At 40.7% G+C, this 21,882-nt stretch overlaps 1 protein-coding gene across 2 annotated transcripts; it reads left to right on the top strand.

Annotated features, from left to right (window-relative positions):
* The first annotated feature begins 3,845 nt into the window (after positions 1-3,845).
* On the top strand, positions 3,846-18,421 carry tbc1d8b (TBC1 domain family member 8B). 2 transcript variants are annotated; one of them, XM_023404750.2, is made up of 21 exons: positions 3,846-4,097; positions 6,092-6,202; positions 6,496-6,614; positions 6,960-7,185; positions 7,577-7,817; positions 8,217-8,424; positions 8,567-8,734; positions 8,836-8,997; positions 9,254-9,404; positions 9,613-9,827; positions 10,372-10,489; positions 10,609-10,894; positions 10,984-11,113; positions 11,195-11,293; positions 11,379-11,447; positions 11,557-11,797; positions 11,886-11,951; positions 14,786-14,878; positions 15,030-15,077; positions 15,180-15,277; positions 15,409-18,421. In XM_023404750.2, exons 1-21 carry the CDS (start codon positions 3,971-3,973, stop codon positions 15,835-15,837), a joined length of 3,405 nt encoding a protein of 1,134 aa, XP_023260518.1. In that variant the 5' UTR covers positions 3,846-3,970; the 3' UTR covers positions 15,838-18,421. The 2 variants fall into 2 exon arrangements, with proteins under 2 accessions (XP_023260518.1, XP_023260519.1); XM_023404751.2 differs by lacking the exon at positions 14,786-14,878.
* The last annotated feature ends 3,461 nt before the right edge of the window (positions 18,422-21,882 follow it).

Genomic DNA, 21,882 nt, shown 5'->3' with positions numbered 1-21,882 from the left:
AATAAAAATCCTCTCCTAGCAGAATTACAAAAGTATTTTATGCTTAGAGAGTTCAAAACATATGTGATGCATAACTTTTTATACATCTCAAAACCATAAGACCCTTAAAACTCCTGGTTACAAGAGCTTCATCTGGTGGAGTTTACAATCCATCTGTGGTCTATCTGTGGTGAACACTTCAGCTTTCTGGATGAAAGGCAGGACACAGTCTCCAAGAAGCAAACACTCATGCATGATTTATTTGTAGATGATGGATAGCACCTATCTGTCTGCTGGACTTGTTGCTGATACGTTGGATTTATGTGGATATGATGACATAGTTTTCACCTGAAGAGCACCTGCAGTCTGTGTGCTGAGTAGGAAAACATCCAGCAAGAAATAACCTTCATACATTAACCACAGACTTGGGATGCTTTGTCTGGGGCTTTCTTTTCCTTGTTTGGGCTTGGACCTCTTTCATACCAAAACATAGCCTTTGAACTTTGAGGGTGGAGTTTCAGCAAGACCCTTTCCTGTTTCAGCATGACAATATTGCCTTGTGCAAATCAAGGTCTATGAAGAAATTACTTTTCTAAGGAAGAATTTTACTGGTTTACACAGAGCCTTAATCCCTGCCCCATCCAGCCCATGTGGGATGAACTGAAACACAAACAGCTATAGGCCTTATCACCTAACACCTTTTTTTTTTTTTTTAAAGTGAGTTGACACAGGTGAGCAGGAGGAGGGCAAGGGAGAAAACAGATTACCTGCCGGGAGAACGGAAAGCAGCTGCTTGCAACCACACGCACGCACGCACGCATGCACGCACGCACACACGCACGCACACACGCACGGAACGGTGTGTGGGGTGGGTACTGGCCACACTGAATGGTTATTATTGCTGTTTCATACCTGCCTTCTCCAAAATTGCAACACCAATGCATGCCTTGACACATGGTACCACCCACGATAAAATGTCAGTAGGCTTCTGAACAGTTAAAGGAAGCCTTGGCATATGCACCTATCCTGGCATATGCTGACTTCTCCCTCCCCTTAAGGATGTACACCGATGCCAGTTTTGACGGCCTGGGAGCAGTACTGGCGCTAGTGCAAGGAGACAAAGAGAAGGCAATTGCCTACGCTAGCTGCAGCCTTCACCCAACAGACCACAATGACCAGAACTACAGCTCCTTTAAACTGGAGCTGTTGGCCCTGAAATGGGCAGTTACAGAGAAGTTTAAAGACTATCTCTACGGTGCAGAGTTTACTGTCTTTTCAGATAGCAACCCCTTGGTGTACCTTGAAAAAGCCCGGCTGGGAGCAGTGGAACAGCGATGGGTGACCCAGCTAGCAAACTACAAGTACACCATCAAATACCGCTGCTCTGTCCAGCTTGCAGGAGCAAAAGAGAGAAACAGTGCATGTGGACCAGGTCATGGTCAGAGGTGACGAAACATGGGAGGAACCCAAGGCCAGGAACCCAGATCTTGTCCAGATACGACAAAGGAAGGAACAGCAATTGCCACGGCCAGATGTATGTGACTTGTAATACCCATATATGAAACAACTGCTAAGGGAATGGGACAAAATCCTACTACAAAATGGTGTATTGGGAAGATTGGTTGCAGAGACTGGTTCTGACCTCGAAGCTTTTCAAGTGATTGTTCTCAAGCAGGAAGCCAATGGTGTGTGGAGACGGTACCACAATAGAATGGGAAACCGAGCAGTGAAAGGACTCTGGTAGTTCTGCGGCTGCGCTGCTACTGGCCGAGTGACTGAGGATGTAAAGGAGTGGACTGAGACCTGCCTATAGTGTTTGTGTGCTAAGGCTGGACCTTAGGCGAGAGACCATTTAGTACCTATTTCTACTTCATATCCATTTGAAGTTGTTGAGGTAGATTATCTCTTTCTGGGGCATCCAGGTGACCAGTACCCCTAATAATGACTGATTTGTTCTCAAAATATGCTCCTGCAGTACCCACCAAGGACCAGTCTGCTAACGCCACAGCCCGAGCCCTGTACAACAGTCTTATCAAGACATTTGGCTGCCCTGAATACATTCTGACAGACAGAGGGGCTGCCTTCAAGTCTTCACTGATAAAGGAGCTGTGCCAGGTATATGGATGCCAAGACAGCTGCATGACCGCATATCACCCGCAGGGGAACGGAGCCTGTGAGAGGTTCAACCAGACCATGTTGAAACTGTTAAGTTCCCTGGCAGAGACTGATTAGGCACAATGGCCCAACCAGCTGCCAGCCCTCCTCCAGGCCTACAACAACACTATCTATAGCATGTCAAAGATGACTCCACATTATGTAGTTTTTGGGAGGCATGCGAGACTCCCCATCTACTGGGTGACCGGCCTGAGCCCCACAGTGAAGACCCACACCCTACAAGGCTGGGTGGGACAGCACCAAAAAGCCTTGAGCCATGCGTACCAGACGGCAAAGAAACACACTCAACAGCAAGAACAGGCTCATGCTGACACCCCTACTTCCAGGTGAGCGATTCCTCATTCGCATCTTCTAGAGGAGGGCCAGAGGAAAGCTGAGCCCAAGATGGACCCCAGAGCCACTTGTGGTGGTAACACAGCTATGGGAGGGCCACCCACTTTACGTCCTGCGCCCTGAGGGTAAGGAAGCACCCAGACGCTAAGGCTCAAGATGAGGAATGGATGGCAGCAGCTGTGAATGATCCAGATGCGAGGCTGAGCTACCTGATTCAACGCCTGCTAAAGAAAGTTAACGGCTTAGCAGAGTGGAGGGGCAGCGGTCCGTATGGTGAGGGGACACACTGAGTAGGATGCCAAATACGCCAGCGGCCATATTGACCACCTTGGATTCCACCTCCCAGGATAAATAGGACAGTATCTTCTCTGAACATTTAACACAAGCATAGGACTCTGGCATTGCCATTTTAAAGGACACTTATGAGTGCTTGTTTCACTCTTCCTAGCCTGCCGTTTTATTGTTAATAAATATTTTAAACTTCATCGTGGATGGGTTTTTTTAACAGTAGATATTACCTTTGGGTTGCTGGTATTTTAAAGAACCACACTACTGTGTGACAATTACATACTCTGTTTTTTAACTTTGAGTGCTCAGCTGCTAACCTGGGATGTATGATAATGATATAGGCACAGCACAGACATATTGTAAATATGTCTGTGCTGTGCTGTGCCTTCCTAGGTAACTTTGAGAAACTTCATAAAGTTTCCTTGTTATTCAAGTTTCCCTAGAATTGCTGGCAAGAATCAAATGGAAAATTAAATTGAATCATGTTTAATTTATGTGGTGGTGGTACATTTGACACAGACAGCTATGGACAGTGGAGCTCAGATACTGCTGATAAGGGAATGTTCTCCTCAGTCATCACTAAAAACTTTAGATACTGTGTGCCCTTCCTGTGTCCCTAATTTCCAAAAAAAAATAAAAAAATCTGGCATTAGTTCAGTGGAAAAATTCTTTAAAATATTATTTTGGCCAAAATTAAAACATATCACCAAATATTTAAATTAAATGAGAAAACTCAGCATGCATTGTTCACATAGAGATTTCTTTTTTTAGTATTTAAAAAAAAAAGCCCACAGTGTTCGGTAAGGGGACCTACACTGTGTATATATGTAGACTATATGGCTCCACTATACGGTGTTGCTGCACCTACACAGCAATAAAGATTTGATTACAAAAAGGAATTAATGTCTATTCAAATATTTATGAATTAAAGATCAGAAAACACAGAAGAAATTATTTCACCAATTACTCAATAACCCCCCCCCCCCCCCATTCAGGGAATGAGTCTCTTACGACCGCCTTCTCGCCAGAAACTACAATCCCACAATTCCTTGCGACTTTGGCAGCGATTCTTGTCGACGTGTGAAGGGAGGGATTCGGACACAAACAAATGTCCACGGGTTTGATGTCGGGCTACGTAACCGATAACCGTGACATGACAGCTGGATTTCATATATAACTCCATGACATTTGAAAGATGTGGCTCAAACCTGAAGAGATTCTGCTGAAAAACGCGTTTAAACTCTGGGTCACCGAGAAGGATAACGAGTATTTCGTACTGCAACGGAGACGAGGGTACGGAGAAGGTGGTGGCGGGTTGACAGGTAACGTTAGCGGTCATGTTATCGCCTCCTCGCACGCTTAGGACAGATGCTGTGGCTTTACCAAATCACATAAAAAAAACAAGTTATGAACGGGTTAACTCGCCATACATTTGCTTCCTAACGTGCTGTCCGCCGTGTAGCCTGTAGGGCGGCCGCTGCTGCTGCTGTGTAGCCGATTCGTCTACATAGAAAAATCCTCCTTGCAACAGGTAGAAGCTAAGTGTCAAGTCAGCTTAGGCAGTGAACAGCTGGTTTCTCGGTGTTGTCACTGCAGTCTGTTTGAGTGTAGGTGTCCACATATTGCCTTATTTTATTTGTTTGATGTTTGTTAAAGCTCTGAGTTGACAAGGAAGTCACACGTGAAATCACAGTATGTCTGTCCACTGCACAGTTCACCTCATTTCCTACTGAATGTACTGCACCGTTACCTGTGGTTTGGTTACAGGATTGACAAAGGCCTAAAAACTTTTATTGTGGTGTCAGATTTAGATTCAAGTCACAACTGAATTAAATGCAGTGAATTTACCAGCTGACAGACTCAAAATCATGTATGATGTATATATGTTGTAGGGCCATACTGATCTTACCAGTCCATCTTCAAAAGTATAACCAACCCTTTACCTTTTGCTGCTCTGCCACATGATAGTTCATCCAGTTTATGGATATTTGCAGCACTTTCTCCCAGAGGCTAGAAAGAAAACACTTGAATTTGTAATGGCAGTGTATTTGTCACCGACTTTGTGGAGACACTGAAGCTTAGTTGAGCTGTCTCACTGTAAATAAGGATATGCTATAGCTTTGATGAAATTAGATGGTATGTAATTAGCATGGAGAGAAAATTATTGTTTCAACAGGGTATGGCTGGAACTAACGGTTGTTTTCATTATTGATTAATCTGTTAATTATTAGTATGTTTTTGTTCACTTGTTATCTGAAGAAATTTTTCAGAAAAAAAAAATTGCCCTACTACAGATCTTTTGTAGAGCTGACATAATGGCTTTTCCCTGCTTTCTTCCTTTGGGAATGTGAATAAATATAAGTGACAAAAAGCATGTAAAATGTAATAACAGCAGTAGTAACAACAATATTATTATCAGACCTACTGATATTTTCAAATGAGTCTTGGGGAAGAAGCACCAGTTCTCAGTTTGCATCACTCCATATGGATAATTATGAATTTGATTTGTTTTTGTTTTATCAAATCTTACAGATTTTATATCTTAATTTCAAATGTAACTCTTTTCATTGTTTGTACTATTTCTTTATTGTCTTTATAGTCAAATAGCCCCTGAGGGACGGTAACTGAACTTGAATTTTGTACTCTAATTTTCCTAATTATTGGAAAGAGTCGTGCGTATCCAAAATAACTATCTGAACTGTTAGAAATTGTTAAATAACAGCATTCTCTTTTACTTTATGCCGCATCAAGTGCACCCTTAGGTCCTCAATTTCAATCGTTCAATGAGTTATTGATTGAAAAAAAAACCTAATTGCACGACAGTCCTTACTGCTCTTTGAAAACCACCGCCACCTGACAGTATAAACTACTGCTTGTAATACCACCAATGATTGCACAGTTTCACAGTTTCTAACCATGTGCCACAGTGTGACAGCCATAAGGTAATAGATAATTAATGATAATAGATGGTGTTCTAGCTGATAACAAAAGGACCTTTGTGCTGTCTGGCTGGTTTAATGATGGTGGTTAAATACTACCTGATGGTACAGACCATACTGCACTTGAAGGCTTCTCCACAAGAGCCTCTTATGTCTGAAGTATCTTTTATGTGTTTAAGCCTATCCTCTGCTGTGTGATGTTGTTCTAAACTGATGAGAGCATAAATTATGTGAATGGTGTCAGCTCCTTTTGAAGCCTTTACTATTTGGCAGCTCACTGGTAGAACAAGTGGTGAGCCGAATCTGATATTTGTCACATAATTGAAGGTCATGTGTATCAGGATAGGTTTAAAATATCAGTGTGCTGTATGTTACAGGCCTCCTTGTGGGAACTCTGGATACTGTATTGGACTCCACAACCAAAGTTGCTCCCTACCGTATTCTTCACCACACACCAGACTCACAAGTGTACTGGTCAATAGCATGTGGTATGTCACTGTATTTTCATCCTTTTCTGGCAACACTTCAATAGGCCACGTTAAAATAGCATAAAAACACTCATCACAGAATCACATTGACGCCAGTATTCTAACTAGTTAATGTGAGAATTAACAGTAAAAGTTTTTCTGTGACTTGTTTTATGACCCTTTCCATCATTTCAGTAAAACAAGTCCTTTTTCTTCAGAGAAAAAACAAACAAACATGATATTCCTTTCAAAATAAAAGCATGCTCCACCTTTACTAAGGTGTTTAATTTTTCTCACTCTTGATATTGGGTCAGGTGTCACCAAAGAGGAGATTGTTCAGCACTGGGATTGGCTGCAGCAGAACATCATGAGGACGCTCTCCGTTTTTGACTCCAGTGAAGACATCACCAGCTTTGTACAGGGCAAGATTAGAGTAAGACCAATAAGAATATCCTTATTTAACAGGGGGCTCAGAACATCCGACACAGCTAAATATTAAACATATGAATCTTTCATCAGGGCTGTAATTAAAATGCCATAAAATACTGCATATGGCATTGGCCTCAAAATCCTTTTTAAACTTTGGTCTCTGACCGTCATTTACTTAAACTGCAGTTAACTGACTTTTTGCCCACACAGCACACCCAGCTGTAAATATAAAAATGATTACAAAAACTGTTCCATTGTTCATATAAAGACATTATTACAGAAATGTTGATGAACACGTGGCATTGTTTCATTATGACCCTGCAGTAACCCATTATGGTTCATGTGTTAGGGTCTTATTGCTGAGGAAGGAAAGATGTCCCTGGTGTTGGAGGACGATCCTGAGAAGTTCCGAGAAGCACTTTTGAGGTTTGAGAAGTGGTTTGAGCTGCCACCAGAGGAAAAGCTGGTCACCTATTACTCATGCAGCTACTGGAAAGGCAAAGTGCCCTGCCAGGGCTGGCTCTACCTCAGCACTAACTTCCTGTGCTTCTATTCATACCTGCTGGGAGCTGAGGGTAAGCCATTTCTCTGCCATTTATTGACATGCGCTGTCATTTGTCGTGATAATGTTGATTGGTGGTAAGCAGCCATAGTGGGCTTTGATGGCCATTATAGTGGAGCTGGACTTAAAAACTGTGTGGCTAATAAATAAGTAGTTACACCGAGTGATGTTTTAGGAATTTCTTGATATTAGCAGTGTTTTGTAATGGCATCATTAAATATGTTGTTACAACAGAGAAATTCTGGTATTTTAATTAATGAGAAATTGGACTTTGTTGGATAAAATGAGAACAGAATTGTACAATACTCACAACACCTATTTACCTATTAATTCGCTATCACTGTCCTTTCATCTCTGAGCCTTAATCACCAATTTAATTTTAATTTATCGTAATGACTCTGCAGTGAAACTGGTCATCTCCTGGGATGAGATCTGGAGGCTGGAGAAAACCTCTCACGTTATTCTGACTGAGAGCATCCATGTCTTGGCTCATGGCGAGGATCACTACTTCTCCATGCTGCTGCACCTTAATGAAACCTTCGTTATCATGGAACAACTGGCTGACTACTCGATCAAGCGCCTTTTTGACAAAGAGGCCTTCCAGAGAGAGCCAGCCCTCTCTGACCCCCTGCAAATTACCAAGAGGTACAGTCTGTCTGCTACACTGAACAGCTTTACATGATCCTGTTAGTGCTGGCTGCCAACTGGAAGCTGGATAATAAACTTGAAGTCTGACTTGAGTCAAATGTTATTTGTTTTAACTTGCCACCTGAGTTTCAGGTAGGTTACAGAAGAGCAACTTATTGTAGTTGTCTCCTTTTACCACTTTTACTACACATTCCAGCCAACATTTGAATTGATATTGAAGTGTTAGAATCATGCTTTATGATTTAGAAAAAAGTTAAGGGTTATAATAAAAATACAACTGGACAATATAGAGACTGTAATGTAGAGGTTATTGTGACTCTGCTTGAAGGATATTCTTAGAAAACTTCAATGTGATGTTCTGCTCATGAAACTATTTCTTCTTTACTCCGCCCCCAGAGGCCTAGAAGCTCACGCAAAAAGTGTGCAGTTCCGGACGTTTTTCAGGCTTCCCAAAGAGGAAAACCTGTTAGAGGTGCACGAAAGCTTCCTGTGGGTGCCCTTCAGTCATTTTAACACACTTGGCAAGATCTGTCTGTCTGAGAACTACCTGTGTTTTGCCAGTCAGGACGGAAGCCAATGCCATGTCATCATTCCGATGCGAGAGGTGAAGTCACACAAAGACTGTATTACTGGATCGATAAAAACACTTCCAATTATGCACAGTCTCAAGTTGCACCCTGCATACTGATGAATAGCAGAAAACTTCAAAAGTGTCTGTCTGGTCTGCCAACATTGCTTTCTTCCAGGTTGTTAATGTTGAGAAGCCAGACACTGGCAGCAGGGCTTTGACGGTGTGCGTGCGAGGCAAGAGGGCGCTGCGTTTCTCTGAGGTGCGGGACTACCAGCGGCTTGCCAACACAATCCGTAGCAGGTGTGGCATTAGTCCCAGCCCTCAGCACTCCGCTTCATCAGAGGTAACATGTTTTAGCTGCAGTGTTATTTATGAGATTTTACTTTTTTCTTACTCTTGAAGTGGCTTCTGACAATAAAACATGATCTTGTCCTCATCTCTAAGGCCATACGAGGTGAATGCCAGTCACTCATCAACCACTTTGAAGACAATCCAGAGGATGTAACTCTGATGGTGGGACAGAAAGACAGCAGCAAGGCTGTAAGCACAGAGGCTCTCATGACTGTTTTCCACCCCCAGGACGTTGAAAACCTTGACCCCAAAATGGTAAATACCACAGTTCTGTTCAAATCAAGCATTTGTCTGTTTTCAGCTGCATTTTGTGGAAAAAGCACCAGATTAACTGACAAAATGTGACTCGATTAACTTGATGTAATTGTAATGCACCAGAATATACTGTATCTTTGCACTGCTGGATGGTGGTGTGCAGGTTGGTGTCCAATTAATTCAGTGTTGGACATAAATAAAGATAAAGCGTGTTGCAGATCATTGACAGTAACAGTGCTATCTGTGTGTTTGACAGCTGAAAGAGAAGATGAAAGAACAGTCTTGGAATATCCATTTCTCTGAATATGGACGTGGCACGAGTATGTTCTTCACTAGGAAGACACGAGACTTAATTGTTCGTGGTGTTCCTGAGGCCTTGAGGGGAGAGCTGTGGATGCTTTTTTCAGGTATTTATACATCAAACATTAAATTTGCCATGTTATGCAAATCCATACGTCAGTGATACACAGCATCAGTGATTTGTTTACAAAGTAAGGCATGATTAAAAGTGTTATGTACTCAAGTGCTCACTCAACATAAATAATTAAGTAAAAAATGGTGGTGTGGGATCACTGCAGCAACTGTTTTTGGACTGACTGTGGTTTTGCTTGGTAGGAGCTGTGAATGACATGGCCACTCACACCGGCTATTACACTGAGCTGGTTGAACAGTCTCTGGGCACAAGCACTCTGGCTACAGATGAAATCGAAAGAGACTTGCACCGCTCTCTGCCAGAGCACCCTGCATTTCAGAGTGACACAGGAATATCAGCTCTGCGCAGGGTCCTTACTGCCTATGCCTACAGGAACCCTAAAATTGGATACTGCCAGGTATTTTGATTTCTTTAGGCAGGCAAGAAAGCCCTGATTGACAGCTTTAAGAGGCTCCAAGTAAAATGCAGTGACATTCATTAGCCAATTATGGTTCCCTTTACAGAGGTTTGTTATCACTGAAAAATATGAGTATGAAACACCTGCACACAAAAACACAATTACCAGGAAGCCGTACTTTCTCATAATTATATTTCTATTCACTTCATTTCTGTTGGTATTTTAGGTGCGATTATCCTTTGTTTTTGCAATTTTAACAATGACGGATGAGGTGATGGTTATGGTACAGACTTGTAACAACTGTCTCCTTGTCTTAGTCAATTTTTTGACATTGTGCAGCAACCCTGAAAAGCAGAGGCTATTTTTAAAAAAGGCCAAGTGCTTTGAAAAAAAAGTCACAGAAAACCATTGAAAATATTTTCAAAAAGGCACTGACAAATGTCAATGGTAGACACTCTTTATACTGGCCTCATCTTTGCAGTTAATCTTATACTTAGAACTGAAATGGTCTGTGTTTTGAAAGTGTGTCCTCTCTCCTGCTCAGGCCATGAACATTCTCACCTCAGTTCTCCTGCTCTACGCAAAAGAAGAAGAGGCTTTCTGGCTCTTAGTAGCCGTTTGTGAGAGGATGCTGCCGGATTACTTTAACCGTCGAATTATTGGTGAGAGGGGAAGCAAAGGATGCCATTCTGATACAGTTTCTGCTGGAAATTTTAGGACATCAAATCTTAATAATTTCAGGAATTAAATTGTTCTTTCAAATGTGCCCATCTTTCTTCAGGTGCTTTGGTCGACCAGGCGGTGTTCGAGGATCTGATTCGAGAAAACCTCCCCCAGTTGGTGGAGCACATGACAGACCTGAGTTTCTTCTCATCTGTGTCCTTGTCCTGGTTTCTCACTCTCTTCATCAGTGTCCTGCCCATAGAGAGCGCTGTGAACGTGGTGGACTGTTTTTTCTATGACGGCATAAAAGCAATTCTGCAGCTCGGTCTGGCTGTGCTGGACTACAACATGGAGGCTCTGATCAGCTGCCACGATGATGCCGAGGCCGTCACCATCCTCAACAAGTCTGTGTGAATACAAACAAAGCAGGATCAGCATACTTTAAACATTATCACTGTGAATTAATGTCTATCTCCGATGTTTTATTTTTTAGATTCTTTGACAGTGTGACAAACAAAGACAGTCCATTGCCTCCAACAGTGCAGCAAGCTCCAGTGGGCAATAATGATAAAGCATCCCACTTGAATGTAGACATCAGTGATCTGATCCGAGAAGCCTACGAGGTACTGCGAGATATTCCAGTGTCAGTGTCAGTCAGTGATGTCAGTGTGGTGACTGATCTAACTCATTTTGTTTCTTTACAGAAATATGGAAACATCCGTTCTGAGGAAGTCGAGAGCTCAAGGAAGAGGAACAAACTGTATGTGATCCAGACACTGGAGGATACAACCAAACAAAATGTTGTAAGTGGCCATTGATTTTAGAGTAATTTGCGTAATTACCTTTGTTACAGTGATATTAAGGATTAATTCAAAATCTGTTTTCTAGATTCGGGTGGTGTCCCAAGAAGTCAGATTCAATGCATCACACCTTGATGAGCTTTATAATTTGTTCAAAGTGAGTCAAAAACACAATACAATACTTTCAATATCATCATGCATAAATGACAGTGGTCATAAAAATGAGAAATAGAAAGGTCATATTTCTCTTTGTTTTCCTTGTTCAGAGGCAACATTTCCTCAGCTGCTACTGGAAAATACAGAGTCCAGCTCTTCTCCATCATGACCCCAGCCTGGCCTATTTGGAGCAGTACCAGTTGGGTTTCCAACAATTCAGTGTGCTCTTTGCCCTAATGGAGCCCTGGGCTTTCTGCACCACCAAGAGCACCCTCTCCCTCTGGGTCTTTCGCCTGATAGATGAGAACCAGGATGGCCTCATCAACTTTAAAGAGTTCTGCTGTGCCCTCGGTAAGTTAACTTGTTCTCTGCTCTTCACTCACGAAGCTGGTAACCTCACTATCCCCACTGCTATAACTGCACATTTCCTCTCCTGCAGATACTTTGTACAGTGGATCTTTCACAAATAAGCTGAAATTCCTCTTCAAGCTGCACCTGCCACCAGGTGAGTGACGAACAATGGATAAAACCAGCAGCAGCTAATCTAAATTTACCTTTTAAAAATAATTATTGAAGTGATTAGCATTTTTCGTGTGTCAGCTTTAACCCTCTGTAAACTACAAAGGTGAACTTTGTTAGTGTATCTTCAGCTTCAACCTCCATTTCCTTCGCAACATATTGACAGTGATGGTAGATCGCTGCAGGTTCAAACTCCAGATTCTACCTAACGGCATCACATGAGAGCAATAACACAAACATACAGAAGCAGCCTAAAGTAAAACACAAGGTCAGACAGCGTTACATCAGTCTGTTTTCTCCATGGCTTGAAAACGTATGAGTTGTCATTTCAGTAATCCAGTCCATAATTCAGCATTTGTTGAGCGAGCACATTGCCTGGGGAAAGAAACTGTCCTTGAACGTGTTGCTCTTGTCTGCATGATGTGGCAGTGCGTGCTTGAGGGCAGGGGCAAGAATAGTCCATGCTGGGTGAGAGATCTTTGCCATGGCAACAATGGATGTAAGGAGCTGTAAGGGCATTTTGCAGTGGGCTATGTTTTCCCCAGAGGATCTGTGATGTAGAAGAGCTGCTCAAATTACAACTGTCAGTTTAGCAGCAGAATAGTACTGAGTCACTGTTTGTTTTGTGCCGAGCCAGTCAACACCAAGCAGAAAAGCTTGTTCTATGTCTCATGGAAGAGCGCACATTGCTTCAGCACCAAGAACAGGTCTCATCTGGGTGTCATTGTCCAAACAAGATGGTAAACGTGGACCTCCAATGCCCCCCCCCCCAAAGTTGGATTTTTAACTCTGCGTTGAGAGGCCATTCTGTACCTACGGGTTGGACAAATCATCATTTTTGAGGTCATAAATCTTGCCATCATAAGACAAGTACCTACACATGCACAGTGCTGGTTAGCAGGAAGTGTGCTCATAATTAAAAGGGAAATGTCATCTTGCTGACCCCTTCCATGTCAAGTTTATTTTTTCCTTTTTTTAATGACACTGATTCCATAGTCATTGCTGTTTTGACATCATGACGCTGTACATGGTGGGTTTTTGTGCTGAAAAATTAAACCACAGCCCTCAAACACTCGCTGATTTCACAGTAGGGAAGCCCTGAGCACTCACGGACTCCGCGACAGCCCACATCAAAGTCTATGAGTGTGTAAGCAGAGGCATTGGATTTGAACCAAACACTGCATTGATAAAAGAAATTAAATTATTGGCTATTTAGAGCAAAGAGTCTCTAAGTTTTCAATCCAAACACACAGTCCAGCAGCTGTATTCACTTATCAGCTTCAGTTGGAGAGGAGAGTGTCCTCAGTGACATCACATTTGTCCTGATTGGTTATAAGGACAACAGCATGTGTTGTTGTATCTTCACCTTAAAGCAACAGCTCTGCTAAAGGCTGCAGTGTTCTGAATACCCCACACAGTCTGAAATGTTTAGTTTAGTTTTTACCTATTCTGAGAAAATTATAGATAGTAGCGAAGATATTAACTTTGGATTGCACTATTACAATTATACATCTGTGAGGCGTAAGGGACAGTTTATACTCATAAGGCGTGTTGTGCAAACATGTCGGAAATCAAGTGTGTATACTTGATTCGAACGACAACAGTTAGACATAAAGGGAAAAGTCGGTTGTCATAGAGAGGGCTGTTGTTGCGATATCATTTAAAATGGAAGACATTAATAGAGCTGGAACTGGTTGTACACATGAAAAGACACTAATAGTTGTGTAACAAATGAAAAAAGGGAGTTAGATAAAATCTTTGGCTCATTTCTTAGCTCTGCACATCAAGCTAGTCATGGTTTGAAGTGGGTGTGTTTTGGGTGGATAGAAAATGGTTGGACAGCCCCCCCCTTACACATGATGGACTTTTGCCTTACGCTGTATCTTATGTGTAAACTGAAATTAGTTATTGTGTGTACAAAGGTGATAATTTGGTGTAGTGTTGGTGCACACAAAGGTCCTATGGAAAATTCAGATTATTCAGTAAAGTTCATGTTCATCTGCCCATGAGATTTTAAATAATGTTTTAGATTTTAGATGGAAATTTTAGGCAGTTGCTGACAATAGAGGAAAAGTCACCACAATCAGTTTTATCATGTGGAGATCTTGAGTATCATCAACAGATGTCATGACATAGACACACCAAATGAATAACCAGCATGGCAAATGCTGGGCTGTGCTTCTAACGCAGCACGAAGCTATCACGCAAATATAATAACACTGCTGGCTTGTGAGGGTAATTGTTTAATCCAGGCATGAAAACTAACATGCACCCATGCACACACGGTAGGTGGTGGGGGTTGGAGCATAGAAGTATTGTACATCTCAAAAAGTAGTGGAGTGAGAACTGAAAATGATATAGGCAGAAAGCATTTTACAAGGGAATGCATTTTATTTTCACAACAATACTCCATTTTCTTCACATGGAATATATATGAATGTCTTTATACTTGTGTAATAATACTGTACATAACAATGAGTTTATTAGCCCACCTAATGCATTTAAATGACTAGACCACATTCAAATACGGCACAGTCCAATATAACACCTCCACCACACAACTACAACCACAATATAACTCTAATATCATGTTGGTGGAAAAAAAAACTTCACATTAGCAGCTTCACAAAGATTGCAGCACTGGTAGATGAAACTGCATTGGACTGTATCTAATAAACTGATAACACGGTGTATATGCACATCTGTGTTTTCTTTCATCAAATTCTCTAACAAATTGAATCTACATTACTCAAGTGGATCCTCTGTCACCTCTGTCTCTTTATCTTTCATCTCAGTGTGCTCACAGACAGTATCTTCCAGCTTTTACAGGTAGTCCTTTGCACTTAAAGGAACAAAGAATCCAGCACTTTATTCCAGTGACTGAAGACTCTTCTCACTTGAGTAGACTTACTGGTTAGCCTCTTTACTCTTTCTTTTCCCTTAAAACTCAAATTTCCCTTTTCCCTTTTCCACCTAAATTCTGTGATAATTCTGTCTTGACTGCATTGATTGTTCTGAAGCATTTAACCATACAGTTTGTTCACATGCTGCTTATAAATTTCAGCGTTTGATCTCCCAGAAGATGGTGTGATAAGGAAAAGCCCTGAGAGAGGTAATATTACATCCAAATTTATTAGAAACACCCCATGGTTAGAATAAAATTGCTATATTTTCTTAGTTTTGTGTGATAATGTACACTTGTTAAAACTGACAGGTAGAGGAAAGGTGGACCTGCAGGCCTACCTGAAACAATGGCAAAATGAAATACTTAAGAAAGAGGAAACCATCAAGGACCTACCTCGTATTAATCAGGTAATTCTATCCATGTTGTGGAGTGGGGAGACCATTTTGTTCCTGAAGTGGCAAAAAAAAGATTCATCTTCACATTGTCTCGATTATATGACCTGATCTAGTACATCACATGCTTTTTCTCTCCATCTCAGACTCAGTTCATCCAGTTCTCCAAGACGCTGTACAACATTTTTCATGGCGATCCAGAGGAGGAAGCTCTGTATCGAGCTGTGGCCCATGTGACCAGCCTACTCCTGAGGATGGAGGAGGTGGGACGGAGGCTGCAGGAGCCGAGCAGCCCACCCGACTCCACAAAGCTCGCGAGCACCTCTGCTGCGGAGGAGTCTTCAATCGAAGAAGCCTCTAGCACGCCAGAGAGCTCCGACACCTCCAGCTCCCACAATAGTCACGATGCAGGGCCGGACCTCTCAGAGGTGGAGTGGTCATTTTCGTTCGAGCAGGTCTTGGCTTCTCTGCTCAACGAGCCAGCCATAGTCAGCTTTTTTGAAAGGCCTGTTGACATTCAGACCAAACTGGGACAAACTAAGGTTGCCCAGCTGAAGCTAAAGGCAAATAAGTGAAAGGATACATACGATTATTGACCCATCACTTCTGATCCACACCTAGAGGTCACCATGAATTTTAATTTCTCTTGGATAGTGCAATGGGTTTTGGTGAGGCAGGAAGTAAGATTGCTGGTGAAGAGGTATCATAAATGAAGAGGAGACATCAGATTTAAGTACATCAGGTTTGTGCAAGTGCGTGCGCACACACACGCGTGTGGCTTGGATGAGGTGCAACATCTTTAAGACATTTTAAACATGTAAGAATCCACTGACCAACACCTTCAGTGCATTTTTATGATGCCTGTTGTTCCTCAAACTAATTATGCATTTTCAGTCTCACTGATGAAATTCATTCTCTCATGTTGCCTCAGATTCTTCAGATTTTAACTGTGGTTTAAAATATTTTCCCCTATATACCATGGAGCACAGACACTATAGTTTTGTATTGTATAAGGGACATTCAGTCCTGTCCTTTATATCCAGAAACATGACGAAAATGTTCTCCCCGCTGTCTTTGATGTCATGCTGAAGTCCACGTCTATAACAATTGACTAAGACAAGGTGACTTTAGAGTCCTTCTGGATGTCTTGATATCTTTTATCTTTCAGATGACTAGTCACTGCTGTAAAGTGAAACATCCTGTAAATGCTAAAATGTTCTGTGACTTCAGTGTCTCCTGGTGAGTGTATTCTGTAAATGTCAGCTTATTGTGAGAAACACCAGCTTTTCAGTTGATACAGGCACAGAATAAACGGCAGTAAAGTGAGCAAGTACATGCTGTTGTGTTGTTCCCGGAGGCCGTAGACCAATTTCAGAGATCTGAGTGAAGATGTCAAAGTGTGTGTAGAAGTGTAGAAGATTCAATTATGGTATAATGCATTTGCACTAACATGCGAGAATGCTGTACTACCAATTCACATTCATCTGTCTGCTCCCTCCAACAGCAGCACACACAGTAACAGTATTATAGCATGATTTCAAGTATATCATACTTGAAACTATAAACTGTAGAGGTAAACCAGTTTGACTCCACAGTGCTGCTGCAGTGAGACCACCTGTGTCCTCTGAAATTATCTAGGAAATGTGTGTGATCTTCACAGTGCGAGTAATAGATGTACTGTTTGCTTATGTCAGTCTTACTGTAAATGTAGGATGTTATGCTTTAGTACAGGTGCACCATTTTTCAATAGTCATTTCATTAATGTATTAATGAGGCTTGTATTGAAATTGTAATATATGAGCTAGTGGACTGTTGTGGACACAACGTCAACCTTTTGAAGGACATCTTGTTTTATCAAATCTCAGGGTGCAATTTGTGTAAAAGAAAAGGGATATTTTTTGATTTAGGACATATGAAGTAAATAACTGAGTAATACATGGCCTTCGTCTTACCTGTAACAAATATATAGAGCATGTGTAGGATAATTACAGGATCTGCCACATTATGCTAGCCTTCAACAAAGAGCAACTATTACTTATTGCTACAGAAAGCCAGATTTGACTTTCAGTATTTCAGTTGTTTTCTTCTTCTCTGCTTCTTTTTCTTTTTGTTTCTGTCTCTGAATAATTTGCACAGCTGTTTGAGATTCACAAGCTTTACATATATGCCTGTATCTTGGCCAGACTTCAGAGGTGTTGGATTCCAAAAGGTCATGACTGCTCAAGCTGCAGTATGTTATCTCCAGGGGTGCAATTCTCTGTTAGCTATATTTTTTATTATTTTGCCATTTGCTAGGAACATTTTGTTGTTATTTTCTTAATGAAATACGTATTTTTTCACTTAAGACTTGAGGACCAATTTGAAATGTATTTCATTGTGCAATTGTTGGGTTAATTGACATAGTAGATCGTTAAAGTGAGTTGTACATACTCTTTTCAGTTGTCATCGGAACTGAAAATGAAAAAAAAAAAAAAAAACTGTTATTTACATGAGTAATGTAAAAAAAAAAAAATTAAACAAAAAATCAAAATATGCCTCGTTCATCTTTAATATGTTGTCACTACTTAAATCCAAAGCTCAATCAGTGACTTTGGTTCAGTACCTAAAGCCATAATGAAAAAGAACAAAGGCAGCAAATGAGGAGAGCTCAGCAGTAACTGATCATATTGTAGCCTTTCACAACAGCAGCTTTATTTCCATTATTTACAACACTCATCTCTGGTCTGAATATTTCAGTATGACTGTTCACCTACAGTTTCTTGCTGCATTTGCAGCATCTCCAAACTTAAAAAAAATAATTTTCAGTTACAGCCTCTTATCAAAGATTGTGTTGTAATATTTCTGCTACATTTATTGCATGTTTAGTCTACTTCTGATGTGTTGATAATATTTTAAGATACAATTAGAGATCACATAAAAAAGTTTTGGGCTTAGCTAATGCTCCAGCTGCTGCATTAGTATATGGTTAACTAAGCCCTTTTATCCTTACATGTGCACCTGTAGTCTACAGCTTTTTGTAGACTGTAGCTTTTGATTGAAAGCTTGTTTTGCAAAGTACATGAAGCACAGATATTTCTGTTTACCTGCTTGATTTTGATTTTATTTTTATTTCCATAAAAATGTACCAGAATAAAGAGTGATGATTCTATGAATAATAAATTTGAGTCCTTGCTGACTGTTAACTTGAAGCACCTCTACACACATCAACATGAATTTAAATGTGACTCATGAAATGTTAATGGACAGGTATTTTCAGAGCTCCAACCTGTATGTATTTGTCTATATGCATCTGAATGGCTTATCATACATAGTAGCTATGTGGGATTTATTGTATAACAATATTTTCTACAGTATCTAAAATAGATTACTTCAGTTACAGTTTTTAGAATTGCAAATTCACATTTCTCTATTCGTAGTTTACGCAGAAAACATCTACAAATCGACCAATAAGAACATGGCTACACAATCAACCAATCAGAATAAAGCTACAAATTGACAAATCGGAACGTAACCAAAAAATCGACCAATAAGTACGCAGTAACAAATTGACCGATTAGAACGCGGGCACAAATTGGCCAATCAAAACACGGCTACAAACTGACCAATAAGGCTACAAGTCGGCCAATCAGTAAAGCTAAACTGTCAGTAGTAGTCGTGCCGCAACTACAACAGTAATGTTTTTACAGAATCCACAATAATAGCTACACATTGCTTTTCTATTCCGCACTCTGACTCAGGATAATCCAGAATGGCCTGGACTTTTCAGACAGGGGATGCACCATCCTTTGCCCCACCTGCTTTCCCAAATTTGTGACCACAGCTTTGACTCACATTTGGCCGTATCCAAAGTCAAAGTAGCACCCTCTAAATGGCGAAATATCTCCCGTAAAGTATCTACATGTGCGGCAGGTGGAGGAGTAAATGACAATGTCATCCAGGTATGCCTCACAGTTTTTGACACCATAAATAACTGTATTCATCAGACTTTGGAACTTGGCAGGAGCTTCCTTAACCCAAAAGGCACTTTGTATTGAAGGAAATGGTCCGGGGTGACAAAAGCTGAAATCTCAGATGCACGATGTGAAAAGGGCACCTGCCAGTATCCCTTCAGTAGGTCTAATTTGGTAACATATTTTGCTGACTGTATGTGAAGGGTGTGAGGATGGGGCATAAAGGAGGATGACGTAATGGACTGTTTCTGGCATTTATTTGCTCCTGCAGAAGACATTAAAACACATTAACTGACTCCTGGTCTCTCCTTTAAGCACATCTGCTCCCTATATATGCAAAACAACAGTGTTTTTTACTAGGGAATACAAGCTGGTATATTTTTGTTGTATATTTCCATAGATGTTTATTCTATAGATGTTTATTTTTCTGCTGTGGTAAATGAATTTCCCAGTTGTGGGATAAATAAAGTTAATCTAATCTAATCTAATGATTACTTACCTCATAACTTCCACAGTGGGGACAAATACAATATATGAACCTTCAATGCAAGACTTTTCCAGTTCTGTCAAAGACATATGTTATCAGATATTTAATTTTAACTCTTTATCAATTAACTTACCAATTTTCAAGTTTATTATTTTTGATTGATTCAACATGTCTTGCAGTTTTCAAATGTGATCACTAGATGGCAGTGTTGCATTGTTTGTGTAATGCCCGATCTCAGGCATGAAGGAGGAAAAATTGCCAATGGGACACCCTATCGGTTTCTTAGATATGTACAGATTACTTTGTAAACTAATAAGCCTACACAATATTTCACAGTAGTACAGTGTATTGACAAAAATGTCCTAGTCCTAATGTCCACCTGCTACATATAGCCTTTGGGAAAAGGTCTATCCACTCTTACAACTGTCATAACGAACTGAACTCCCACCAGTTTGAGTTGTTACGAAATACTAGGCATGCACAATGCAAAAAATATTTTTTTGAGGTTACCAGGCCCAAATCATTGCCACTTCCAAATAAATGAATTATTGTATACCACTGACACAGACATTAGTTAGATTTAAAATCCATATGTAAATATAATCCGTTTGAGTCTTCACCTGTTTGTTCATAAAACTGCTTCAAATGCTCAAACAAACTGGCTTCAGCAGTAGTAGATGCGTTTGTACCATCTGTCCCTCTTGCACCAGCCAAGCTGGGCCGTGTCTATGGAGACATTATGCAAACGTGAGCTAAAACTTGTGTGGCTTACACCTACGTTCATCATTTGTAAACTGATTCATTCAGTTCAGCATTCACTAAAAATATGAACATGTTCAATGAACGCTGTTCATGCACAACACTGACTACCACCCATTTCACAAAAATGACTTCCTTGAAAACCTCATCTCTCATATCCTTGTATCTTTACATTAAAATTGTCATCACCACAATCCAGAAATACTCCATTCAAAGTAAAACTCACATATTAGAACGTACACAAAAAACTCCTAGACGTATTTACAGTAAAACATGAAGTATCACAGTAAAAGTAAACTCAAATTGTAATCCAGACTCATAACTCCCCTCTGTACTTGTGGTGAGTGCACGCACCGCATTAAAACTACAATCAAAGCGTTCCACATATGCACTGCAGTAATATGTTTGACAAAAGAAACACACTACATAACATGTTAGTCAATTCAGATCAGTTTATTCATAACCATCTTCTTTACCAAAGTGTTACCATTAATCATTTGTATCCTCCATCTCCTAAAAGGAAGTATCCAGCTGGTGGATACAGGGCCTGCTGGTACATGGGTGATCTGCACAAGACAAGAGCATCATGTAGAGATTCTTGCCAATGAACACATCCAGGAATGTGCCCTTTGCATCACAGATGCCCTGCAGTGGCACTGAGAGGAAAGTTTTCTGTTTATGTAACATTTTTTCTGTGCCTCTGCAGGAGGAAGAATCCAGATGTGGCAGTCATCGATGGCACAGGCAGTGGAGCTGAATGTGTGCATGCAACAGATTGAAATCTAAACTGCTAGTTGTGTAAATTTATAATTTGCTATGTCAAAATCTTGCTGCTAATTACTCACACTATTGAATTAACCCAAAACAATCCTACAGTTGAAGCAATTGATCTTAATAAGTGTCAACACTATTTGAATTTGAGATTTCACATGTACTCTTTTGTCACTTCTAATCAAATTGTTTTCTCCTTTTAAAGTCACATTCTAGTAGGCTACATCAGTGAACATCATAGACTGATTTTAAGGTCACTGTAAAACTTGCCAATATCTGATTCTTTTGATTCTGTATTCAGTCTGACTGCCCTTTTGCTGATGCTATTCAAGTCTGCTCTGCTCTCAGCTTTGACACTATAACTTGATCCCTTCAATTGGAGGTTCCAGTTTTGACAGTTGCTGTACCTGGACCTGGTCAATTATGGGGGTTTGGGGTTTGCTGATTGTAAAGCAAGGCAACTACAGGATTAGCTCCCTCTGGTGGCTATTATAGCTTAATACATCGCTGAACAAGAACAATTTAGATTGGGTCTCTCATAACCGGTGTTGATCCCAACATTTGTGAGAATTAACAGTAGAACATACACAGGCCCTATGTAGTTGTTTACAGAACAACTGGAGGGTTATACAGAACCTACTAATCACTGCCTT

This window comes from Seriola lalandi, unplaced genomic scaffold (assembly GCF_002814215.2).
Source record: "Seriola lalandi dorsalis isolate HSWRI2012SDOR001 ecotype SW California unplaced genomic scaffold, Sedor1 jcf7180002054256, whole genome shotgun sequence".
Classification (NCBI taxonomy): Eukaryota; Metazoa; Chordata; class Actinopteri; order Carangiformes; family Carangidae; genus Seriola; species Seriola lalandi.
This window is presented reverse-complemented; position numbering and strand designations above follow the sequence as displayed.

Bases quoted from the DNA above. Each gene is read 5' to 3' on its own strand.
- tbc1d8b (XM_023404750.2), top strand. From the start codon at position 3,971: ATGTGGCTCAAACCTGAAGAGATTCTGCTGAAAAACGCGTTTAAACTC. The intron at 8,425-8,566 runs GTGAAGTCACAC...GCTTTCTTCCAG, and splicing joins TCATCATTCCGATGCGAGAG to GTTGTTAATGTTGAGAAGCC. The intron at 14,879-15,029 runs GTTAGCCTCTTT...TATAAATTTCAG, and splicing joins TCACTTGAGTAGACTTACTG to CGTTTGATCTCCCAGAAGAT.